The sequence below is a fragment of the Mustelus asterias genome, chromosome 18, assembly GCF_964213995.1.
Source record: "Mustelus asterias chromosome 18, sMusAst1.hap1.1, whole genome shotgun sequence".
In the NCBI taxonomy this organism is placed as follows: domain Eukaryota; kingdom Metazoa; phylum Chordata; class Chondrichthyes; order Carcharhiniformes; family Triakidae; genus Mustelus; species Mustelus asterias.
In genome coordinates, this window is record NC_135818.1 from 55,012,218 (window position 1) to 55,038,027 (window position 25,810).

General features: G+C 45.4%; 2 protein-coding genes across 2 annotated transcripts in view; both read right to left on the minus strand.

Moving 5' to 3' along the window:
* The window catches only part of LOC144506760 (inverted formin-2-like), a 45,240-nt gene extending 38,381 nt beyond the window's left edge, over window positions 1–6,859 (minus strand). The window contains exons 1-5 of the mRNA XM_078233117.1: window positions 6,840–6,859; window positions 5,785–5,917; window positions 2,669–2,810; window positions 2,192–2,364; window positions 1,837–1,906 (exon numbers count right to left, since the gene is read on the minus strand). Of these exons, the coding sequence (XP_078089243.1) occupies window positions 1,837–1,906; window positions 2,192–2,364; window positions 2,669–2,810; window positions 5,785–5,917; window positions 6,840–6,859 (538 nt within the window). The remainder of the gene's footprint in view (window positions 1–1,836; window positions 1,907–2,191; window positions 2,365–2,668; window positions 2,811–5,784; window positions 5,918–6,839) is intronic.
* Window positions 6,860–9,819: 2,960 nt separating this feature from the next.
* inf2 (inverted formin 2) lies at window positions 9,820–21,980 on the minus strand. Its single transcript, XM_078233190.1, has 4 exons — window positions 21,593–21,980; window positions 19,053–19,168; window positions 12,609–12,765; window positions 9,820–9,857 (listed from the first exon to the last, which is right to left on the minus strand). The coding sequence occupies exons 1-4, from the start codon at window positions 21,978–21,980 to the stop codon at window positions 9,820–9,822; spliced, it is 699 nt and encodes a 232-aa protein (XP_078089316.1).
* Between the last annotated feature and the right edge of the window lie 3,830 nt (window positions 21,981–25,810).

The following is a 25,810-nucleotide window of genomic DNA, read 5'->3' on the forward strand; positions in this document are numbered from 1 at the left end:
GTGCTCCGGTTTCCTCCCACAGTCCAAAGATGTGCGGGTTAGGTTGATTGGCCAGGTTAAAATTGCCCCTGAGATGCGTAAATTAGAGGGATTAGCGGGTAAATATGTGGGGGGTAGGGCCTGGGTGGGATTGTGGTCGGTGCAGACTCGATGGGCCGAATGGCCTCCTTCTGCACTGTAGGGTTTCTATGATTTCTATTTATTGTGTTCTTGTGAACTTGTGTTCCAAGCATGTCCTAGTGACCAGTTCTGATCAGTTTCAGCAGAGGCAGGCTGTCCAACATCCATTGGTGCCAGTTGGTGTATTCCAGAGTACAAGTCTACATGTGCCTTATGTTGTAATTCATATGTTTCAGAATAGGAACGAAATTTAGGAACTAGAATTTTAACCGTAGAAAATGAAGTTGTTTGGTTGAGAAATTTTTTAAATCAGTCATGAAGTAAATGCAATTCAAACTAGCTTGGAGTTGATTACACTTAAAAGATTGGGGCAACATAAGAGGTTAACAGCTGGAAAGGTAAGATCACAAACAGCACCTAGGTTTACTTAGGTAAAGAACTGGAGACATGACATCTGCAGTTATACACGTGGTTTCCCAGGATTAAGGAAAGCTTTGAAATTATAAGGTGGTTAATTTTTTTGCGTTTCTACCTGGGGCATAGCCAGCAGGTAAGATTAGTTGAGAGAAGCAGCGGGGAGACTGTGTCAGCTTTGGGTCTCATGTAGTTTGGAGCACCTTGGGAGTCAAATGTTGAAGCCAGACATACGGCTAAAGTAAATGTGAGAGCTATCATCCATGATGCAGCTTGTGATTGGGTGCCTATATGGACGGCACGGTGGCACAGTGGTTAGCACTGCTGCTTCACAGCACCAGGGACACAGGTTCGATTCCCTGCTTGGGTCACTGTCTGTGTGGAATCTGTACATTCTTCCCGTGTCTGCGTGGGTTTCCTCCGGGTGCTCCAGTTTCCTCCCACAATCTGAAAGATGTGCTGGTTAGGTGCATTGGCCATGCTAAATTCTCCCTCAGTGTACCCGAACAGGCGCCGGAGTGTGACGACTAGAGGATTTTCACAGTAACTTCATGCAGTGTTAATGTAAGCCTACTTGTGACTAAAAAACAAACTTTACTTCACTTTATATCCTGTATAAGACAAAGTTGGAATAGGGAAAAATGACTGGAAAATCTGTTTATCTGCCACCTCTACAGTAATCCTCAGTGAAAGGCGGTTAACCTTGCTGCATTTGGACTTCTGGAGGGTTGCAGTTTGAAACCATAGCAATTGGAAACCAAGGGATGTTTTCTAATGTTTTAAGCCACTGTGCAGGAATCACAGGGTGAACTGTGCTTGAGCTGTGGAATCCAGAGTTGTGAGTTTGGTAAAGAAAATGGAGAGTTCCTTAGCCAAAAGCTAATGGAAGGGTGCCCATGAAATCTTGTACCCTGGGGAATAGCTGGAACACTGAAGAGAAATCAGAGTGAATTCTGGAGATGGTGAGATATATATATATTTTTATTTTAGTTCATCCCAGGAAAACTGAAGGGAGCGTAAAGATAAGGGAACTCTTGGAGGCGGGGGAAATGGAAAATAGAACTCAGTTTACAGCACTAGTCTTTATAAATTATAAAATGTTAAGTTAAATAATGCTTTACTTTGCTCAATTCATTTTGATATACAATGATGTTTGTTTTTGTTTAATAACATGAAATCCCGTGGCACAGCTCTGTGGGTTAATTGGTTGGTTGTTTGGGTTTCTACTTTAAGTGTTAATGGTTCTGAGTGATATCTTAACAGGCAACACTCTCATTGAAAAGGAACATGTCACATATGTACCTGAAGTTGCTTTGGAGAGTTTTTGCCAACTCAGCTTCTTCATCCGCCTGGATGGTGGTGGAACACCGGTCTTGTCGGAAATTGTAGGAAGGGATCCGGATGGTGCAGGGGGAGGAGGAGGAGGAGGTGGAGGAGGGGGAGGGGGAGGAGGGGGGGGAGGGGGAGGAGGAGGAGGAGGAGGAGGAGGTGGAGGAGGGGGAGGAGGAGGGGGAGGAGGAGGGGGAGGTGGAGGAGGGGGAGGGGGAGGAGGAGGGGGAGGGGGAAGAGGAGGTGGAGGGGGAGGGGGAGGGGGAGGAGGAGGGGGAGTGGGAGGAGGAGGGGGAGTGGGAAGAGGAGGAGGAGGAGGTGATGGTACAAAGGGGGTAGAGTAAGTGCTCTTCGGACTTTCTTCAGTTGAAGGCTTAGGTTCAACACAATCATGATTTTCAGGTTTAGTAACAATCGTTTCTTCCTTCAGCGCCTGATTATTTACTTCCAGTTTAACTGATAAGAGTCTTTTCATGATAGTATCAACATCACTTTCTGGAGCTGTGCAAAGAAAGGCATTGGAAATATGAATAGTTCAACATGTATTAATATTGGTAAAGCTACTTGGAATTATAAACGGAAGAAGAATCGAAAATTCATCCGTCAAACTAATTTACAATAGCAACTGATATAATTGTTAAATCTTACAATGAATTTTAAAATGTGAAACTAAACTAGTAAAATTGAACAATGAGTGCAGAGCATTCTGATTTTTTCAGAAGGCCAAAAGTAATTATTTACATTCAACTGTAGATAGAAACTACCTTTTAATTGTAGCTATTTTTATCAAGTAATCTTTCCTTACTGTCGTCAACAATTAGGATGGCTCTGTTCACCAAGATTTCTAGGACTTCCCAGAGCAGGGCACTGCTACTGCTGGATTGTTCCAGCTGTAGGAGTCCCTGGAGAATTGATAGCAGCTGGGCAGGGGCTGCTGGGCTGCTCACCTAGAATTGAAGACAAAGTCAAAGTGAGTTTACTGATGTAAGTGTAGATAAAGCTTTGAGGAAATGTAATGGGTATATATAATGGACCCTATTTTACCATTTTGATTCTAAGTGCTGGGTAGACTTGAAACTGGGAGTGTTTCATATCCGACTTTTAGACCTGTTCTCAGGTGCCCCCATACTCACTCTGCCTGCAAGAATGTCAGCAACTCCGAATCGCGCTGCAGAAGCCTGAGGGTGGGGCTAAATGCACTCGAAATCCTGCAGCTCCGATTGGCGCCTCCAACTGCGCATGCGCAGAAAAAAAATGATAGAATGCTGCTCCCCTACCACATCCCTCCTGGGCCAGACAATGCCTCACCCTGGCCCCCACAGAAATTGCCCCATCCCCACAACGTTACTGACCCCCTTATCCTCCCCAACCCCAATCACTCAGACCAATCGTGGGTCCCTCCCTCCTTCCTCCCCCACTGATCTCAGGCAGAGGGGCAGTGGACCCCCTTCACCCCACTGATCACAGGCAAAGTGGTAGTGGTCCACTCTTCCCTCCCCCCCACTGATCACAGGCAGGATGGCAATGGGCCCCCCTTCCCTCTCCACTGATCACAGGCAAAGTGGCAATGGACTCCCTGTCACCCCCACTGATCTCAATGCAACAATGGACCCACTCAGGGGCCTGTTTTATATAAGGTTTGGTATACAAGTTACACCTGGTGAGTTTATTACCAATCCCTCAGGAGCTCGTATTCGATGGGTCCTACAAGGAGGTCGAACAATGATTCCCCATGCAAGTGTTTGGGATTATCACAGTGTAAAAGGAGCATTTTCCTTTTCAGTTGAAACTATTTTTCTCCCAATTTATTTGTTTCACCTTTCCACATCATGATGCTATTTGCACATCCACAAAGCAGTGACCAATTCAGCAAAGGGGAGCGATTTAATGAAAGAAGAGGTTTCTAAGCAGTACACAGAGCAAATTTAGAGCGATTAAGGGTGGTTACAAAGATAAATTATAATTAAGTTTATTGTGCGGGCAGGAGTGATGCTAAGGAGATTAGTACATAGGATGAAAGTGCTCCTGGTATGCAGTTGACAACCCAGTGATCATAGAATCATAGAATCCTACAGTGCAGAATGAGGCCATTCAGCCCATCAAGTGGTGGCATGGTAGCACAGTGGTTAGCACTGCTGCTTCACAGCTCCAGTGACCTGGGTTCGATTCCCAGCTTAGGTGACCTTAGGTCCCTCCTTAGGTCACTGTCTGTGTGGAGTTTGCACATTCTCCTCGTGTCTGCGTGGGTTTCCTCTGGGTGCTCCGGTTTCCTCCCACATCCCAAAGATGTGCGGGATAGGTTGATTGGCCATGATTAAAATTGCCCCTTAGTGTCCTGAGATGTGTAGGTTAGAGGGATTAGTGGGTAAAATATGTAGGGATATGGGGGTAGGGCCTGGGTGGGATTGTGGTCAGTGCAGACTCGATGGGCCGAATGGCCTCTTTCTGTACTGTAGGGTTTCTATGATTTCTATGAAGTCTGCACCAACTACAATCCCACCCAGGCCCCATCCCCATAACCCCATGCATTTACCCTAGCTATTCCCCCTGACACTAAGGGGCAATTTAACATGGCCAATCAACCTAACCCGCACAACTTTGGACTGTGGGAGGAAACCGGAGCACCCGGAGGAAACCCACACAGACATGGGGAGAACGTGCAGACTCCACACAGATAGGTATCCAAGCCGGGAATCGAACCCTGGTCCCTGGCGCTGTGAGGCAGCAGTGCTAACCACTGTATCACTGTGCCACCCAAATTTTCTTTTTTTTACATTTTCTTGATGTCCAAGAAACAAGTGGGACAATCTGAGAAGAATGCTGTACCGCGGTAGGGTTCATATGCACGAAAGTTAATAAAGTCAGTGGCGTGCTGGACAGCGAGAAAGCCTTATTTACCAGGAATTGACCCTTCTGACTTTCAGTGATTTCCCATTTCTAACCGTCGATGTACGTAAACCCATTATTCGCAGCTACCACTGAGCTTATCACTTCCACAATTTTGTGTTTGAAGTCCTTACAAGGTCACAGGTACACATGGCCACTCGGCATTGTTACTTCTCAGTGCCTGAGAGGTTGTTAGTCAATGAGCAACAATTGCCACATTTTTGTTTAAAGAGTACTTAATTCGAACTGGACAAGAATAACTTTCTGCTGTGAGCTTAGTTCATATTGAACAATCACACGCAGCAAATTTGTACCATTCAGTCCATTTTAATAGTCAGGCAAAGAGCGAGATGGCAAAGGTAATGGAAGAGCAACACATCTTAAACAGCAGCTTTTGGGTAATCTTATTGAATGGGGGTTCAGGTTCGAACGTCTGACTGACCAAACCCTGCTCCTAGTTTGTATGCTTGAATTTCTGTGACTTTGGCTCTTGTCTAATGCCATTGCATTTGAGCATATAAAACAGGAGGCATCTCACTATTACTTTGACTGCAAAGTATAGCACATGATTAGTTTAAGAATGAATACATTTAGTTGTGATTCTAATATCAAGAACACCATATGGGCAGCATGGTGGCACAGTGGTTAGCACTGCTGCCTCATAGTGCCAGGGACCTGGGTTCAATTCCAGCCTCAGGTCACTGTCTGTGCAGAGTCTGCACCTTCTCCCCGTGTCTGCATGGGTTTTCTCCAGGTGCTCCAGTTTCTTCCCACAGTCCAAAGATGTGCAGGTTAGGTTGACTGGCCATGCTAAATTGCCCCTTAGTGTCAGGGGGATTAGCAGGATAAATACATAGGGTAAAGGAGATAGGGCCTAGGTGGGATTGGTGTCGGTGCAGGCTGGATGAGCCAAATGGCCTCCTTCTGCACTGTAGGTCTTCTATGATTCTATGAACAAATGCTGATTCTGACCACGTGTTTACAATTACATTTAGTGTGCAGTTTCTGGTGTAATATAACAGATTACAATCTTACTTTATTCAACAATGCGGCAAAAACCTCTTCATGGCAGTTCATATCATAGATTTTTGTTAACTCTTCATCATCTTCTGCCTTGGCTTCCTCAAATTTCAAACACTGAATCAATAGATCTGCATCATCCTTTTCCCTGAAAATAAATAGTAAGTAACAATATAATGATGTTTTAAAAGGGTTAATTTTCCTATTTTATACCCAGCCACAGTGCATACTGGAAATTGCGTAAGTGCTGTAGATGATGTTTTTGAGGTTAACTTTCATGGTCAATATGAGGCACAAACCCCAATTCCTGCTACTTCCTTCTGGTTGGCAAGGCTCCCAACCTTGCTAACCACATTTAAAAAAAACCCTTTTCTCATGAAAGTGCTGTTTCATGCAGAGATGTGGCTCAATGAACTGACAACTCTCTGATATCTTGATAAGTGAGAATTCATAATGTGTAAATCTAGGCAATGAGCAGTTTATTCAATCAGTGGAGGGAAATCACTCCTGAGGCAGATTTACCCTCACCCTGTGTCTACACGATGATATGTTCCAAGGTCTTCCCCTCCTTAGCCCATTGATTCCGATTCTCCAGTCCCGTTGCAGTGAATGAAGATTTGGCTGAATGCCAAATTCTCCATTCTCACTGCCAGCAGTGATGGAGTGATCGGAGAATTCTGGCCTCTGTTTCATGTTAGTTAGCCAATCCTCTATCCATGTTTATATATTATCCCGAACCACAGGAACTTCTGCAGTAACCTTTTAAGTGGCACTTAATCAAATGCCTTTTTGTAATCCAAATACATTACATCTACTGGTTCCCTTTTGTCTTTAACTCCTTTAACTCATTCCACTTTCTCCAAATCAAAGGAGTAGCAATGGGTACCCGCATGGATCCTAGCTACACTTGTCTTTTTGTGGGGTATGTGGAGCATTCCTTGTTCAAGGCCTACCCAGGTCCCCTCCCATAACTCCTTTACCGGTACATCGATGACTATTTTGGTGCCGCTTCATGCTCTCGTCCAGACCTTGAAAAATTCATCAACTTCGCTTCCAGTTTCCACCCCTACATCGCCTTCATCTGGTCCATCTCAGACACTTACCTTTCCTTCCTTGACCTTTCTGTCTCTATTTCCGGCAATAGACTATCTACCAATATCCATGACAAGCCCACTGACTCCCACAGCTATCTGGACTACAGCTCTTCACACCCTGCATCCTGTAAGGACTCCATCCCTTTCTCTCAGCTGCTTCGCCTCCGTCGCATTTGTTCCGATGATGCCACTTTCTAAAGTGGTGCTTCTAATGTGTGCTCCTTTTTCCTCAACCGTGAATTCCCATCTACAGTTGTCGACAGGGCCCTTAACAATGTGCAGTCCATCTCCCGCACCACGGCCCTCACCCCCTTTCCTCCCTCCCAGAACAAGGATAGAGACCCCCTCGTTCTCACATTTCACCCCACCAGCCTCTGCATGCAAAGCATAATCCTCCGCCATTTTCACCAACTCCAGTGTGATGCCACCACCAAACACATCTTCCCTTCATTCCCTCTGTCAGCATTCCGCAGAGACCATTCCCTCTGGGATAACCTAGTCCACTCCTCCACTACACCCAACACCTCTCCCGTCACTCATGTCACCTTCCCATGCAATCGCAGAAGGTGTAACACCTGTCCCTTTACCTCTTCCATGCTTACCATCCAAGGTCCAAAACATTCATTCCAGGTAAGCAGTGTTTCATTTGGTGTATTGCATTCGCTGCTCCCAATGTGGTCTCCTCTATATCGGAGAGACCAAGCGTAGACTGGGTGATCGCTTTGCTGAGCACCTTCAGTCTGTGCGCAATCAGGACCCTGACCTTCCAGTTGCTTGCCATTTTAACGTACGATCCTGCTCCCATGCCCACATGTCTGTCCTTGGCCTGCTGCAATGTTCCAGTGAAGCTCAACGCAAACTGAAGGAACAGCATCTCATCTTCTGGCTAGGCACATTGCAGCCTTCTGGTCTCAACATTGAATTCAACAACTTCAGATGATTTGCTCTACCCCACCTCGGCCCCTTTGTTTTCATTCTAATTTATTTAATTTTTTATTGTTCTCTACCTTTTATTTCTTTATTGTCTTCCTTCATTTTTCTTCCCCCCCCCCAACTCTTTCCTTCCCTCTTCCCTTACCTTTTCTCCCCCCACTTCCCTTTTTCTACATTCTACCTCTGTCCCATTTCTCCCCCTCCCCCAACATCTTCATCTGTCACAGTTTACAATTCTCCCATCGCGACTCGCAAATTTTCTGGTGGGTCGGATCGGGAGATGCGCATGTTGGCCATTTCATGAGATTTGCGGATGGGTTCCCAACGCATGCACATCTTCCAGATCCGGAGAACAGTTGCAGTCGGGATCACACTGGAAACCGGTGGGACGGTAGCACAGTGGTTAGCACTGCTGCTTCACAGCTCCAGAGACCTGCGTTCAATTCCTGGCTTGGGTCACTGTCTGTGTGGAGTTTGCAATTCTCCTCGTGTCCGTGTGGGTTTCCTCCGGGTGCTCAGGTTTCCTCCCACAGTTCAAAGATGTGTGGGTTAGGTTGATTAGCCGTTCTAAAATTGCCCCTTAGTGTCCTGAGATGCATAGGTTAGAGGGATTAGCAGGTAAATATGTAGGGGTAGGGCCTGGGTGGGATTGTGGTCGGTGCAGTCTCGATGGGCCAAACGGCCTCTTTCTGCACTGTAGGGTTTCTATGATTCTATGAACAGAGGTAAGACATTTAAATCTTTTTAAAAATGTATTTTAGATCTATTTTAAATGTGATTATCAGGCCCGTCATAGAGTCATAGAGGTTTACAGCATGGAAACAGGTCCTTCGGCCCAACTTCGGAACTTGCCAGGCCCGATAGCATCTCCCACCCCGCCTGGAGTATTTCATTCCGGCGGGATTCAGAGTAGCTCCGCACATTTGGGAAACTAGCGGGAGGCCCTGCCGGAGTGAAGGGGGGGGGCAATCGGGGCCTCCCAGGGGGTCACACAGCGGGGAGGTGGTGCCCTTTGGGCATAGGCAACCTGGCAGTGCCAGCCTGTGCCCCTTTGCATTGTCCAAGGGGCAAAGTGCCCATGGCCAGAGGGCACCTTGGCACTGCCCAAGGGGGCGGGGTCTCTTGCGGGCGGAGCCTAGGGGGGCGATCGGTGGGGCTGGGGGTTCCCCCTGCCACTCTGCATGGGGATTGGTCTGGGCTCAAGGGAGGCCAGCGATCGGGGCGGGCTGGGGAGGTGGTGTTCTGCCGAGGGGGGCTTGCGTCCCAGAGAGGTCTGCCTCTGGGGGGTGGGGGGTGATCAGCAGGGTGGGGGGGGGGGATTTGCTGGGGTGAGGGGGTGGGGGGATCATCACTGCTGGTTGCGGGGAGCTGGACATCGGGGCGCTCTGGGATTGGGGTTGGGGCTGTCCCGGGAATTGTCGTGGGGGCCGCATCCGGGCCATGAGAGTGGCTGGAAGGGTGGTACTGAGGGAGTCCGTGACCTTTGCATTGCACAGAGTGGGGAGATTTGGGTCTGAAGTTGCACTGAAAAAACAGTCGTGATCTAGACCAGTTTTCTCACCAATTCAGCACTTTTGGGAAAATCGCCCCAATGATTTCACTTTCATCAAACCATGTTGACTGTGCCTGGTTGTAATATGAGTTTCTAACTGTCCTGTTACTACCTCTGTAACAATAGATTCCTCATGAGAAGTTTTGCAAAGTAGAATTAGAACATCCCTAAAAAACAATGCCTGATTGTAGTAATTGGAATAAATAATTGAAGACTTCCATTTATAATTTTGATGGTGAAATGGTATTGCATTCCAAATAGGATTAAACTAAATGAAAACACTTTTAAATTCATTGAAAAAATAAACTATAACTTAGTTTTCCAGCCTTTGAACCTCAAGGTGCAATTTATGCACAAATGCAAAGTGTTTATTTCTGGGCGGCTTGCAGTGAATGCTGTGAATATCTCTAATTTACTGGTTACTGGATTGAAGTTTGCAAGCAGTGGCTTTGAGTGTTATAGGAATAGTCCTTACTTCAGAATTGGCAGCACATCCAGCAAGTGAAGGCCTACAAGAGAAAGGAATAATTATTGTAAAATCATTTGAAACACTATAGCATAAGTCATTTCCATCTTTTGTGCTCAAGAACCAATTTAGTTGGCTAATTACTGACTTTAAGGTATTTTGTATGGATATTTTCACAAAAATATCACAATTTCACAAAACAACATTTCTATTAGCTTTGGGGTAACACAGTGGTGATCTTTTTGAGTCTGTGCAGCTGAAAGAATGCCTTGTTAGTGTCTCATTTCCAACACTTAGATCATAGAATCATAGAATCCTTACAGTGCAGAAAGAGGCCATTCAGCCCATCGAGTCTGCACCCAACTCTCTAAGAGAATAGCTTACCCAAGCCCTCCCCCCCCGCCCTATCTCCATAACACCACACATTTACCATGGATAATCCATCTAACCTACACACCTTGGGAAACTAAGGGGCAATTTAGCATGGCTAATCCACCTAACCTGCACATCTTTGGATTGTGGAAGGAAAGTGGAGCACCCGGAAGAAACCCACATAGCCACTGGGCGAATGTGCAAAATTGCACACAGGCAGTCACCCAAGGGCAGAATTGGACCTGGGTCCCTGGCGCTGTGCGGCAGCTGTGCTAACCACTGTGCCGCTGTGTAGATGATGGGATGTGCATTTCCCATCATTTTTGACCAGTCATTTTATTGTTGGGAACATGCACTACTAGCTGCACTGATTTGTAGAAGTATCCTTCGTATATCAAATGTCAGAACAAAAAGTTACAAATTAGAAAGTTAAAATAATAAGGAAAGTCTGATGGAATAGTTTGTTCCAAAAAAAATGAATTGCAGTTACTAGGGAGAATCATAGAACTGCACCGGGTCAAGAGCCACATAGGTACATTTGTAGAGGGAGAATGGATTATGGAATATGCTGAGAAGAAACGGTGACACAGTGGTTAGCACTGCTGCCTCACAACGCCAGGGACTCGGGTTCGATTCCCGGCTTGGGTCACTGTCTGTGCAGAGTCTGCATGTTCTCCCCGTGTCTGCCTGGGTTTCCTCCGGGTGCTCCGGTTTCCACCCATGGTCCAAAGATGCGTGAGTTAGGTGGGTTGGCCATGCTAAATCGCCCCTTCAAGTCAGGGGAGATAGCTAGAGTAAATGTATGGGGTTATGGGGATAGGGCCTGGGTGGGATTGTGGTCGGTGCAGACTCAATGGGCCGAATGGCCTCCTTTGGCACGGAATAATTCTATGATTCTATTCATAGGGGAGGCCTATTGGGCCTAATTCTTGTTTTCCTGTTCTGAAGAACTCCTATACTCTCATCATTGGTAATAAAAATGTGAAAGCTCCATGATTTCACAATTCCATTTTGCAGATTAACAATGATAGTTCTCACAAAACTAGTGCCATACATAGAGATGAACAGGAGTCATTCAGACCCATGAATCTCATCTGCAATCCAACTGGATCGTGGCTGACCACTACCTTAACTCCATTGACTCACCTTTCTCCAAACCTCTTGATATTCTTATCTAATAAAAATCTATCAATCTCAATTTTGAAAATGACCTGTTACTCCTTTAATTCTTGTGTTTGTAGATAAAGGTCATAGCCATGTTAGGCTCTAACATATAAACGTGTTCAAATACCACCAGTGAGGGGAAAATTCAGGTTGGAGACTTTACAAATGGTCTTTAATTGGGAATTAAGCTCACTTACGGCTTCATCCCATCCCCTGGTATTCATTTAGCAGCAGGTGGGGGATTTGCCTTGCAGGAAGCCCAAAACACAAACCCCTGTCAGAGTTGCTGGCAGGGGATCCCTTGTTCAAAGATATGTAATGTCTGATTGAGGGAGCCGGCATTGGGAAGCAGGGGGTGCCCACTGAGAGTCAGCCCCCTCCCTTTGTTGTTGCTCCCCTCCACCTCCTACAAGGGCCCCACCCCATAATCCCTCTCCTTCCATCACTTACCTGACACTCATCCTTTAGCAACCCTGGGTGACAGGTGGGTGCATAATGGCAGCAGTTACCACTTCCAGGTACTACCGCTGCCTGTAGTATAAGGGTCCGGCACATAAAGGGTTAACATGTGACTGAGTACAGTACTGCCCACACATGATGTTAGCGAGCACATGATCTACACCAAGGCGCCAAGTGTAGTGTTGGACAGGGCTATGTATAGAAGCATGCATGGAGATAGCTCCTAGCTTGGGTCATTACTGTACCTATGTATATCATTTTTAGTAATTACTAAATACTTACTGTTGAACGACCCAAGACTACGCATACCTCAATGAAACCAACTGAATTATGCCCAACACCTTACCACTCTGCCGAACAATGAAGAGCTGCCAACTTCTAATCAGCTGGCAGCTCTTGATAAGTGGGCATCTGCCCATAAGATTATAAGATGAAGGAGTAGAATTAGACCATTCGGCCCATGGAGTCTGCTCTGCCATTTGATCATGTCCCTGGGTTCCTTGATCGTGGGGAAGACCCGCCACAGTCCAGTTAAGTGCCTGATTGGCAATTAACTCAGTAAACCTTCCCGCAAGTAGGTGGTTTGGGGCTCTCGCCAGCCTTTCTAGCTGGCAGGCATGACCCCAATCCCCAACGTTAAATCCCACCCATTATGTTGATTTCCTGGGCCATTTTCTATTGTATGCAGCAATGAATAAGGGAAATTGCCGTAACAATCCACAACTAATGCAAATATCATTTTGAACTAAATCAGCAGGTAATGTAAGACAAACAACATAATATGTAAAGAAAATATTACCAATGAATTCGTTCCTGAACCGTGCCCGTGAGTGCAAGTTTTCAGTCCCCAGGATAACAGCATTGATAACACTGAGTAGTGTTACCTGGTAAGGAACATTATCTGTTCGGAGTTCGTGCATAATGACATTAAATCCATATTGATACTTCTCAGCACTCTGTCAAAAAAAAAAGATTGCAAACAACAATCTGCTTCTCCTCTTTAAATACAATTAAGAACAAAATAGATTGAAGTGATTATCTAAGATAAATCTTGCACGTCCAATGCGAACATCACTGCTGTTTGTAGAACATATGAAACGCAATCGCCAGGGCTCTACCGCCCCGCCTGCCATGGGAATTGGAGCGGGCGAGGGGCGGACAGTGGGAAGATCAGTTGACCTCAGGTGGGATTTTCCGGTCTCGGGTCGGGCGAGGCCATAAAATCCCACCTCATATTATTTCTCATCTCTGAAGCATTTTAGCATTGAAATATTTTAGTTGTGAAAGGTAATTAATTTGGTAAGTTAACCGAGAATATTGTCAATTGTTTTGATTTTATGCTGTAATTTAACGAGGACGAAAACGTTTTATCTGTGAGCCAATCATTAGAGGTAGTAATATTGGCGTCACAGCTCCATGCCATCAATTAACACTTTAGGCAGAGAGTGAAGGAAGATCTTCGAGTGGGGGTTTTTGATTTGATTTATTATTGTCACATGTATTTGTATACACAGTGAAAAGTATTGTTTCTTGCACGTTATACAGACAAAGCATACCGTACACAGGGAAGGAAAGGAGAGAGTGCAGAATGTAGTGTTACAGTCATAGCTAGGGTGCAGAGAAAGATCAACTTAGTGCGAGGTAAGTCCATTCAAAAGTCTGATGGCAGCAAGGAAGAAGCTGTTCTTGAGTCGGTTGGTACGTGACCTCAGACTTTTGTATCTTTTTCCCGATGGAAGAAGGTGGAAGAGAGAATGTCCGGGGTGCGTGGGGTCCATAATTATGCTGGCTGCTTTACTGGGGCAGCGGGAAATGTAGACGGAGTCAATGGATGGGAGGCTGGTTTGCGTGTGATGGACTGGGCTACGTTCATGACCCTTTGTAGTTTCTTGCAGTCCTGGGCAGAGCAGGAGCCATACCGAGCTGTGATACAACCAGAAGAAACAGAAGCAGATGGAATTATTGGATGGGGCCAAGGAGTGACCAAAGTTTGGAGCTTAAAGCAGAAAATAGAAGCAGTTGAGTGAATTCCAGAGGATAGATTAAATAGTCACCTTTGATATTATGGGGAACAAGAAGCAAAATGTAACACAAGGGACTTAAAGCTCAGTGAGATCACGGGGATAGGGTATTATGGCTGTGGAGGCATTTGAAGTTGAAGATAAGGATCTTAGAATTGAGATGCATGCACACAGGGGATAAATGAGGCCAAGGGGAAGTGGGGGCTGATGGGGTGCAGGCCTTTGAGTGGGTAAGGATGCAGACAGTGGCATCCTCAATGAATTGCAATTTATGGAAATTGGAGGTTGCCTCAAAGAACATCAGAAAAGTCAACTCATGTGGACATTAAAGCTCAGATTGGAGGCTTGCATTTGTTGGGGCATTGTTTCAAAGCAGAGAAAAGACAATTTTGATGATGAACCTGATGCAGGGACAGTCTCCTAGTCAAGCAATCCATCATGGTTCTGAGCTACCTGACCTAAGATGGCATTCTGGGGGACTGGTGCACTAAGATGAAAGGCATATGGCAGCTGAAGTAAGCGATAAAGGATGATTTAGCCTGGAGAAAATTTTATTCATCCAAGAGCTTATATTAGGCAGTAGGAGAGTAAGTGAAAGGCTTGGAATTGAAAGATCTAAAACCGGGTGACATTTAAAAAATGGCCTCACTGTTTCTGAATGATCTTGGCAAGGGCCAACAGATGGATAATGAAGAGGAATGGTCCAAAGCTGGAGTCCTGACTTACACTGATGATCCAAAGAAGGGAAACCATTGAAATATGCACAATACAAAAGCAAACTGCTGTAGATACTGGAAAAGTGAAAAAGATTTTATTTATGTGGAGGAAGTGGTCGGACTTAAAGGAGATGTAGCTGTGTGTAAGGACAAGTTCAATCAAGCCGAGGTGGGTATGGGCTGGTTGGGCCTCCATTCAAGGAGGAAGTGCAGGAACCTAAGGGCAACTTCGTGGAGACTGGAGGTGGAGGAAATTGGACATCCATTGTCAAAAGAATCATAAAATCCCTACAGTGCAGAAGAAGGCCTTTTGGCCCATCAAGTCTGCATCAACCACAATCCCACACAGGCCCTATCCCTGTAACCCCATGTATTTACCCTTCTAATCCGTTGACACTAAGGGACAATTTAGCATGGCCAATCCACCTAACCTGCACATCTTTGGACTGGGAGGAAACCGGAGCAGCCGGAGGAAACCCACGCAGACAGTCATCCGAGGCCGGAATTGAACCCGGGTCCCTGGCGCTGTGAGGCAGCTGTGCTAACCACTGTGCCGCCCACGTTTAGGGCCAGGAAATTGTTAAAGTGACAGAGGGTATTGAAAATGCTGTGGGTGTCTGCACTACCTCTCCAAACGGTCGTCATGGCTTAGTGCCATTCCCCTGCCTTTTCCCCATACCGCAGCACATCGTTCCTATTTAAGTAATCACCTAATGCGCTCTTGAATGTCTCGATTGAACCTGCCTCCGCCACACTTCCAGGCAGGGCATTCCAGACCCCAACCACTCGTTGTGTTGAAAAGATTATTCTCACATCACATTTTTTGAAAAGAGCCAAATAAAGCCGTAGGTGACAATAATTTATGAAGATGGCATTTCGGGACACAGGGAAATTAAATAATCTAAAATACTTTTCATTGGCAAGATCAAAGGAATACAAAAATAAAAAACTTTCGATCTAATGAAGCCACAAACTGTAATGTTCCACTTAATGTGGCAAAAAGCTTGATCTAATTTGTAGAGATATTAATCGCATCTGTCAATAGACAAGGCAACAAGCACTGATTGGAAGGAACATCTGAATCATTTAGATGATTGATGAAGTGTGCAATTTCCGGGTGGGACTTTCACTTTGTATTTTGCCACTTTTCTGCTGAACTGCTTTGATTAGATATCAGTTTTAAGCAGAATAGGATCCAAACAGCCTATTTGCTTAATGAACATTTCCTGGTTATAGGCAAAATATATAAGAATTGTTGTCTTGTACAATGGTTACAATTATTTAACAGAACACTGTCATAATTTATATTTCCTGTGATAGCGCTATTTTGCAGATGGCAATCAAAAATAAGGATATTAAACTGTGCTGGAAAGAACTGTTCAGTATTAGTTATAACCTCTGATAATCCAGGTACTGAAATTGGAACTCTGATCTGATTAGAAGATTAGAAGATTAGAAACCCTACAGTGCAGAAGGAGGCCATTCGGCCCATCGAGTCTGCACCGACCACAATCCCACCCAGGCCCTCCCCCCACATATTTTACCCGCTAATCCCTCTAACCTATGCATCCCAGGACTCTAAGGGACAATTTTTAACCTGGCCAATCAACCTAACCCGCACATCTTTGGACTGTGGGAGGAAACCGGAGCACCCGGAGGAAACCCACGCAGACACGAGGAGAATGTGCAAACTCCACACAGACAGTGACCCGAGCCGGGAATCAAACCCGGGACCCTGGAGCTGTGAAGCAGCAGTGCTAACCACTGTGCTACCGTGCCGCCCCTAATCTGCATATGCTTCAGATCTTGACTGCTGTATTTTGTTCGCACGGTGGTCATCTTTCTGCCATCTGTAACACATTTATGTGTGAAAAAACACATCTTACATGCAGCTTGTATTTTTTAATATGTGCTCGATGGAAATGTTAAATTTCCATCTAGAATATATCAGTTTTCTATGATTTGTCTGGCTTCTTGAATGTCCAGTGACCGATCTTTCACAGACTTAACCAAGTGTGGATGTGTCCGCTGCTCTAGTTAGGCACATCTCACTGCCAGAGAAACGACAGCACCTAAGTAATGGACTTCACAGGTTACAACCAAAAATTTTTATTTTCTTAAATTGCTTGCTTCACCCGATAGGGATGTAGGACTGATGTATCTATGAGACATTTAGGGTTAAAAAGTCTATACACTGTCCATAGTATCAATGAATCATAGAATAGTTACAGTACAGAAGGAGGCCATTTGGCCTCTGTGACATTCCTCTGCAAGTACAGTTCTTAATGCCATTTCCCCACCTTCTCCTCATAGTCCTGAGTCATTTTCCTCTTCAAATAATTATCCAATTCCCTTTGAAAGCCATGGTTGAATCTGCCTCCACCACACTCACGGGAAGTACATTCCAGATCCAAGCCACGTGCTGTATGAAAAAGCTTTTTCTCTTTTAGCCATTGCTTCTTTCGCTGATCAGCTTAAGTCGGTGTCCTCTCCTTCTCGATCTTTCCACCAATCGGAACAATTTCCCCCTAGCTACTTTGTCCATGACCTTTGTGATTTTGAATGCCTTCATCAAATCTCCTCTCAGTTTTCTCTTCTCCAAGGAGAACAGTCCCAGCTTCTCCAATTCATCCTTGAAGATGAAACCTCTCATCCCTCAAACCATTCTCAGGAATCTTTACTACACCATTTCTAACGTCCTTCCTAAAGTGCGATACCCAGAGGTGGACACAATGCCCCAGTTGATGTGGGGACAGTGTTTTGTACTGGTTTAACATAACTCCTTTGCTTTTTGAACTCTCTGCCCCTATTTATAAAGTCCAGATTCCCGCATGATTTATCAACCAGCTTCACTTCCTTCTGCCTTAACTGAGCCTGGCAAGAGTGTCACTTTACAAATCTCACTGTGACTTTTTCCCAAATGCCAGTGTAAGAGCAGGAAACTCAGGTTGTAGTACATTGACCTGCTTGATAATATGTATAAACATAGAAGATAGGAGCAGGAGGAGGCCATTTGGCCCTTCGAGCCTGCTCCGCCATTCATTGCAATCATGGCTGATCATCCAACTCAATAGCCTAATCCTGCTTTCTCCCCATAACCTTTGATCCCATTCGCCCCAAGTGCTATATCTAGCCGCCTCTTGAATACATTGAATACATATAAATGAACTAACTCGACATTTACTCTGAGACCAGTTAAAGGGAGGGAGGCAATCTGATTTATTGGGTGGCAGTCCCATCAGGAATTGCTGCTGAACCTGCTGATGTTACACTGAAGTTACACTGAAAAGAGTGTGGAATCTTGAACCCCATGTTAAACTCTGCTGGTTCTTTTTGTCATCAAGAGGTCAGAGGCTGCCTTTTAAGGGGAGAATGCTTTATTTCACAAGGCATTGCCATTGCAAGCACTCTGCAATAACCAATGCTGCTAGAAATGATACAGATATTTGCACTGGAACATTGAATGGTGCTATTCTGGGAATCTATATAATCTTGGGATCTATATCAATACAGCAATTTACCTTAGTGGATTTGATTCGATTTTTGATTTTGATTTGATTTATAATTGTCACATGCATTGGTATACAGTGAAAAGTATTGTTTCTTGTGCACTATACAGACAAAGCATACCGTTCACAGAGAAGGAAAGGAGAGAGTGCAGAATGTCGTGTTATAGTTATAGCTAGGGTGTGGAGAAAGATCAACTGAATGTAGGGTTGGTCCATTCAAAAGTCTGTTGGCAGCAGGGAAGAATCTGTTCTTGAGTCAGTTGGTATGTGACCTCAGACCTTTGTATCTTTTTTCCGACGGAAGAAGGTGGAAGAGAATATGTCCTGGGTGCGTAGGGTCCTTGATTATGTTGGCTGCTTTTCCGAGGCAGCGGGAAATGTAAACAGAGTCAGTGGATGGGAGGCCGGTTTGCGTGATGGATTGAGCTGCATTCACAACCTTTTGTCGTTTCTTGGGCAGAGCAGGAGGCATGCCAAGCTGTGATACAACTGGAAAGAATGCTTTCTATTTGTAAAAGTTGGTGAGAGTTTTAGCGGACATGCCAAATCTCCTTAGTCGCCTGAGAAAGCAGAGGTTGGCATCGCAAAGTTGTTTCTCAAACGTCCTGGCACAATGTGGGTGTAGTTTTCTACATGTAAAGGCAATGTTTACTGGGTCACTTGGCTCAGCAAGTATTAGAAAATCAGATGCGGCAGATTTTGCTTCCATTTGTTTAACTGCCCCTAAGTGCAGAACCCTGAAAATAACACACCCCCCCCCCCCCCACTCACCCACCCCACCACCCGCCCACCACACCACCCCCCCCCACTCACCCACCCCACCACTCACACACCCCACCACCCGCTCACCCCACCAGCCCCCCCTCCCCACTCACCCACCCCACCACCCGCCCACCACACCACCCCCACCCCACCACCCGCCCACCACACCACCCCCCGCCCCTCCATTCTTTCAATCAATGTCATGTTTCCTGCGGTAATTGCAGGATATACTTACCTTGTAGTGTCGTAATGCTTGTGAAACCTGAACGTGCCCCCCTGTTGAGTACATGCAGAGCGCTGCCAGCAAGTCAAACACTTGTTTCTTCACCAGGATGACAGGTGAGTTTAGAGCTATATGGAAGCAGAATTTATCAAATAAGTGTCAGCACTTCCACTTATTGTGTGGACGGCACGGTGGCACAGTGGTTAGCACTGCTGCCTCACAACGCCAGGGACCCAGGTTCAATTCCCAGCTTGGGTGACTGTGTGGAATTTGCACATTCTCCCTGTGTCTGCGTGGGTTTCCTCCGGGCGCCCCGGTTTCCTCCCACAGTCCAAAGATGTATGGTTAGGTTGATTGGCCATGCTAATAGCATCAGGGGAACTAGCAGGGTAAATACCTGGGGGTTATGGAGACAGGGCCTGGGTTGAATTGTTAGTGCAGGCTTGATGGGCTGAATGGCCTCCTTCTGCACTCTGGGGATTCTATGATTCCATATTCTTCATAGGATCCCTGCAGTACGGAAGGAGGCCATTCAGCCCATCCAGTCTGTATCAACCACAATCCCACCCAGGCCCTATTCCTGCAACAGCACACGTTTACCCTACAAATCCCCCTGTCCCTAGGGTCAATTTAACATGGCCAACCAACCTAACCCACACATCTTTGGACTGTGGGAGGAAACCGGGGCACCCGGAGGAAACCCATGCAGACACAGGGAGAACTCCACACAGAGAGTGACCCGAGGCCAGAATTGAACCTGGGACCCTGGCGCTGTGAGGCAGCAGTGCTAATCACTTTGCCACCGTGCCGCCCTGCTGAGCAAAAATACATTTTCTAGTGAATTCTGTGTATGACACATTATAAATCTAGGTTTGTTAATCTGTATAAACGTGCAAACATGTATGCCAAATACAATACTGTATATGAGCTTATTTTTATATTAATTTCTGTAGAGAGAAGTGTCTTCAAATTATAATCAGGAACATGAGGAAGTATGGATTACAAAGAGGCCACTTGCCCCATCAAATCCAGTTCACAGATAATCCCGGATTTTTCAGTCAGATGTACCTGACCAAACGGTGGGAATATTTCCAGGTTGGGAACCAATGGCTCAGTTGAAGCGGCTTTGAGGAAACCCACGCAGACACGGGGAGAACGTGCAGACTCCACACAGTCACTCGAGGCCAGAATTGAACTTGGGTCAGTTGAACCTAGGTCAATAGAAACTGGACAGCAGTATGCTGATTACTGTTTAACAGCACGTGTGAAGGAGGTTGCGGTGATCTAGTCTTCAATTGTGGCGTGTGCTAATAGTTTCACCATTATTCCTACTGCAAAATCTGGGTCATTGTGCATCATCCACCCCAGCTATTTAATCTCCTCAGGGGAAATTGTGCATCCAGCCCCTGATTCCCTACCGGTCATCTAGCAAATTCCAGAATATTTATCCATTTTGACACATCCTTGGAGGGGGTCTGGTGGCGCAGAGGCTAACACCCCTGCCTCTGAGCCAGAAACTCTGGGTTCGAGCCCAACCCCAAGACCTTCATGGCTAAGGAAGGTGTGCAAAGTGCAACCAAATGGCTTGAATGTTAACCGGAAAATCCTCCAACACACAACGACGATAAGAGAGGGAGAGACTCCTGGTCAGCCATGTGATGGAAAGAAAGTTGGTGCCTCTACCATCATTGCCCACAGTCCCAAACTGCAACATGCATGTAAAAGTGCATGTTGCCACAGCAACCCAGCCTCCCTGAGTGACCTGTAACACACCAGCACCACACATCCATGATTTAGAATCATAGAATCATAGAATCCCTACAGTACAGAAGGAGGCCATTTGGCCCATTGAGCCTGCACTGACAACAATCCCAGCCAGGCCCTATCCCCATAACCCCACGTATTTTCCCTGCTAACCTCCCTGACACTAAGGGGCAATTTAGCATGGCCAATCAACCTAACCCACACATCTTTTGGAATGTTTAAAATTTAAAGTTTTCAAAGTTTAAAATTAAAGTTTAAAGTTTATTTATTAGTGTCACAGGTAGGCTTACATTAACACTGCAGTGAGGCAACTGTGAAAATCCCCTAGTCGCCACACTCTGGCACCTGTTCAGGTACACTGAGGGAGAATTTAACATGGCCAATGGGAGGAAACTGGAGCACCCGGAGGAAACCCACAGAGACATGGGGAAAATGTACAAACTTCACACAGAAAGTGACCCAAGCTGGGAATCGAACCCTCCCATGCGGAGTGTGGGAGGAAACCGCAGCACCCGGAGGAAACCCATGCAGGCACGGGGAGAACGTGCAAACTTTACACAGACAGCGACTGAGGCCGGAATTGAACCCGGGTCCCTGGCGCTGTGAGGCAGCGGCACTAACCACTGTGACATTGTGCCACATTATAGTGACTGAGAATACATGCAGGCAATTTCAAAATCAACGGTGCTGTAAATGGGCACTCTGAGCTTTACATTTGATTCTCCAGTTTCTATTGAGAGGAGTGCAGCACAGTGAAAAGTATCCTCAACTACATTCACTAACTGTACCTTGTAGGAGTTTTCTAATCTGGTTGTCATCATTCGCAATATGGTCAATTCCATTTTGGGAATTCATCACAGCTCTTACGCAGTTAATACAAGTGAGCTGTAGGAGGGCATCATGAATGCTCGGCACCCCTCTGCCCGACAACTTATCCAAGGCTTCCAGCATCATGTCAAGGCCACTCAGCTCCAGAAATGTTACCATCCACGTGTTACTGCTGCCTATCAGGTACTTTTTCAGCTTATTGTAGTTTCTAAGAATGGGGTTCTTTAGCAAGTGGATGCAGAATTGAGGATCGTCACATTCTAAGTCATCTTCTGGATTGTTTGTAGCTGCTTTTATCTTGTCGATGAGCAAAGTCCATCTCTTCCGCGCATTGGTTTTACTAGCCATAGTTTTCTGTGAAAACAAATAAAAACATGTATAATTATTAATGTGTAGAAAGATAGCATTACATTGCATACATGTTACCGATGATCAGATATTATACTGGATGAGGAACTGGTTGTCATTTTATAAGCAGGAGATGTTACCAATAAATCTGTATGTACCCAGGACAAGAAGACAACATGTTGGCAAAATTACTGGTTATCATCTTCCTTAATGATTTGATTGAAGACCTTGGTGGAACCTTTATAGGTTTCGAATAATAAAAGCCTGTTCAAAAATGTTGACATTTACAGCAAATCAATAGGTTCAATCCAGTTTGGTGAGCTCAGGGCCTGGACGTGTGTGTGTGACCAATTCCCTCCCCATCAATGTGGATTAATGTAGTGTATTTAAGTTTGGGAAACTCAATATATATGAACTCTGGACTTTACAAGATGGTTATGTTTTGTCTTGAATGTAAGGTGAAATTGAAAATTCTGCAATCACCCCAGCTCGGAGACATGCCTATGTAATCTGGTTGCCATGAGGGGAGAAACTCAAACAGAAACCTCTTGAAATATCAAGTGACAGTTTTCACATCTTCATACAGTAACTCTTAGAAAAGGGACTGTTGCTGTTTGAGACATTGAGAGAGAGAGAGACAAAATAGTACTGCTCTGAACAAGCAGAAGGACTGTTTGAGTTAACAACCAATCAGGATGCTTGTGAGAGTTTGTTTTCTGTTTGAAAGGAAGGGCAGACCTGACAGGACTTTGCAGAATTTTATGTTGTTTAGACAGGCACATGCACAACCCAGAGGAGCGTCGAATTTTGTGAGAAGACATCGGGTGTGCATCCCAATATCACCATGCACTTGCACGATATTTCAGACAGCGGGCACACATGGGAATTGGAAGCAAGCCCCCTGACAATTAAGCAGTCAATTAGGCCATTAAGGAGTCAATTAAAAGCATGGCTTGTCTACTTTTATGGTTGGCAAGTGAGCCAGTTGGTGGATGGCCTTCACGGCTTAGCTACAACCTCGATTCAGGGTTGGGGGAAATGTTAGGGCTGAAATAAAATTTGAAAAGATGTCGGGGGACTGCGATTTTCTGAGTCTGGTTGTCAGGTGTGTGAATGTGCTGCGTAGACACAGATTGCTGTGCTTTTCCATCCCATTTAATTTGTAGAAACCTGCAGCTCCCCGAGACAGCTCCATAGCAGCTGGCCACCTTAGATTCATAGAGTCATAGACGTTTATAGTATGGAAACAGGTCCTTCAGGCCAACTTGTCCAAACTGCCCCTTTTTTAACCACTAAGCTAGTCCCAATTGCCCAGGTTTGGCCCATACCCCTCGAAACCCATCTTACCCATGTAACTGTCTAAATGCTTTTTAAAAGCCAAAATTGTACTCATTTCTACTACCTACCTCTGGCAGCTTGTTCCAGACACTCACCATCTTCTGTGTGAAAACATTGCCCCTCTGGACACTTTTGTATCTCTCCCCTCTCACCTTAAACCTATGCCCTCTAGTTTTAGACTCTCCTACCTTTGGGAAAATATATTGACCATCTAACTGATCTATGCCCCTCATTATTTTATAGACCTCGATAAGATCACCCCTCAGCCTCCTACGCTCCAGAGAAAAAAGTCCCAGTCTATCGAGCCTATCCTTATAACTCAAACCATGAAGTCCTGGTAGCATCCTAGTAAATCTTTTCTGCACCCTTTCTAGTTTAATAATATCCTTTCTATAATAGAATGACCCGAACTGTACACAGTATTCCAAATGTGGCCTTACCAATGTCTCATACAGCTTCAACAGGACATCCCAACTCCTGTATTCAATATTCTGACCAATGAAACCAAGCATGCCGAATGCCTTCTTCACCACTCTGTCCACCTGTGACTCCACTTTCAAGGAGCTATGAACATGTACCCCTAGATCTTGTTGTTCTATAACTCTCCCCAATGCCCTACCATTAACTGAGCAAGTCCTGCCCTAGTTCCATCTACCAAAATGCATTACCTCGCATTTATCTAAATTAAGCTCCCATCTGCCATTTGTCAGTCCACGGGCCCAATTGATCAAGATCTTGTTGCAATCCTAGATAACCTTCTTCACTATCCACTATGCCACCAACCTTGGTGTCATCTGCAAACTTACTAACCATGCCTCCTAAGTTCTCATCCAAATCATTAATATAAATGACAAATAACAGTGGATCCAGCACCGATCCCAATGGCGGGTTAATAGTGGGTCGGTTTTCCCACTGGTTAGTGGCATGAACTCCATTTGCATGAGGCACACCGCTGGTCATAGGCCTCCAGTTTGAAAAACAGCCCTCTACAACCACCCTCTGTCTTCTGTCATCAAGCCAATTTTGTATCCACTTGGCTATCTCACCCTGGATCCCGTGAGATTTAACCTTATGCAACAACCCACCATGTGATACCTTGTCAAAGGCCTTGCTAAAGTCCTTGTAGACAACATCAACTGCACTGCCCCCATCTACCTTCTTGGTTACCCCTTCAAAAGACTCAATCAAATTTGTGGGACATGATTTTCTACTCACAAAGCCATGCTGACTGTTCCTCAGCAGTCCTTGCGTCTCTAAATGTCTGTAGATCCTGTCTCTCAGAATACCTTCTAACAACTTACCCACCACAGATGTGAGGCTCAGGGGCCTGTAGTTCCCAGGCTTTTCCCTGCCTTGAGCGAGCATATTAGAAATGCTAGCCCTTGCCCCCCTTTCCCTTGGCATCCACCCTCTTTCTATCCCTATCAGCAGTGCTGAGTTTCTTCAGTGCATGTTTAACACTGGCTGCCTGTTAATTATCCAGCCAGCGTGAAGTTACGTTCCGGGGCCAGTCGCGGCCTGGAAAATTCCAGAAAATGTGATCCATCGTCCCTCTCTCTCTTAAGAATCTAGCACATGATTGCTGATGTCAGTGATACATCATCATCAACATCACTCATTAGCATACCTGTTGTATTAACCATGGATCCACAAATGATGTTGGCTTCTCTACGGGGACACTATGAATGCACCGCCAATTTTGCAATAATTTTGAGCTGAAATTTAAAATGATCTCAATTTGTTGAAAGATGGGGAGCCGGTAGAGTTTGGCAAGGATGGAAGCAGTGACCATGTCGCTCAGGACACAAGAACCAGTGCGGACAATTTGGAATTCGTGCAAGGGGAGTTCAGAAGCATTCGAGAAGTCCAATTTTGAAGTTACAAAGGGTTTTCAGTTACCGAGGGTGAGGAAGTGAATGTCCCTGTCTGATTAAGATACAAACCAAGACTGCGATATGCTTGTGACTTTTCTGTTAAAGATTAAACTCAAGAGAAAATCTATATTTATTCATTGGTGATTAATTTTATACAGCTTTCCAAGAGCCTTCACTGCCTGAAATTTTGCATATGGCTACCCATTAAAACTATACATCAATAGAAAGAAATGAATTTCAATGCTGCAGTGGATATTTTGTTATGAGATGCTAATATTAGTGCCACTATTAGGGATGGCATGGTGGCACAGTAGTTAGCACTGCTGTCTCACAGTGCCAGGGACCCAGGTTCGATTCCTGGCTTGGGGTCACTGCCTGTGTGGAGTTTGCACGTTCTCCCCGTGTCTGTGTGGGTTTCCTCCAGGGGTTCCGGTTTCCTCCCACAGTCCAGAAATGTGCGGGTTGGGTGGATTGGCCATGCTAAAATTGTCCCTTAGTGTCAGGGGGACTAGCTAGGGTAAATGTATGGGGTTATGAGGATAGGGCCTAAGTAGGATTGTGGTCTGTGCAGACTCGATGGGCTGAATGGCCTCCTTCTGCGATTCTATGATTCTATGA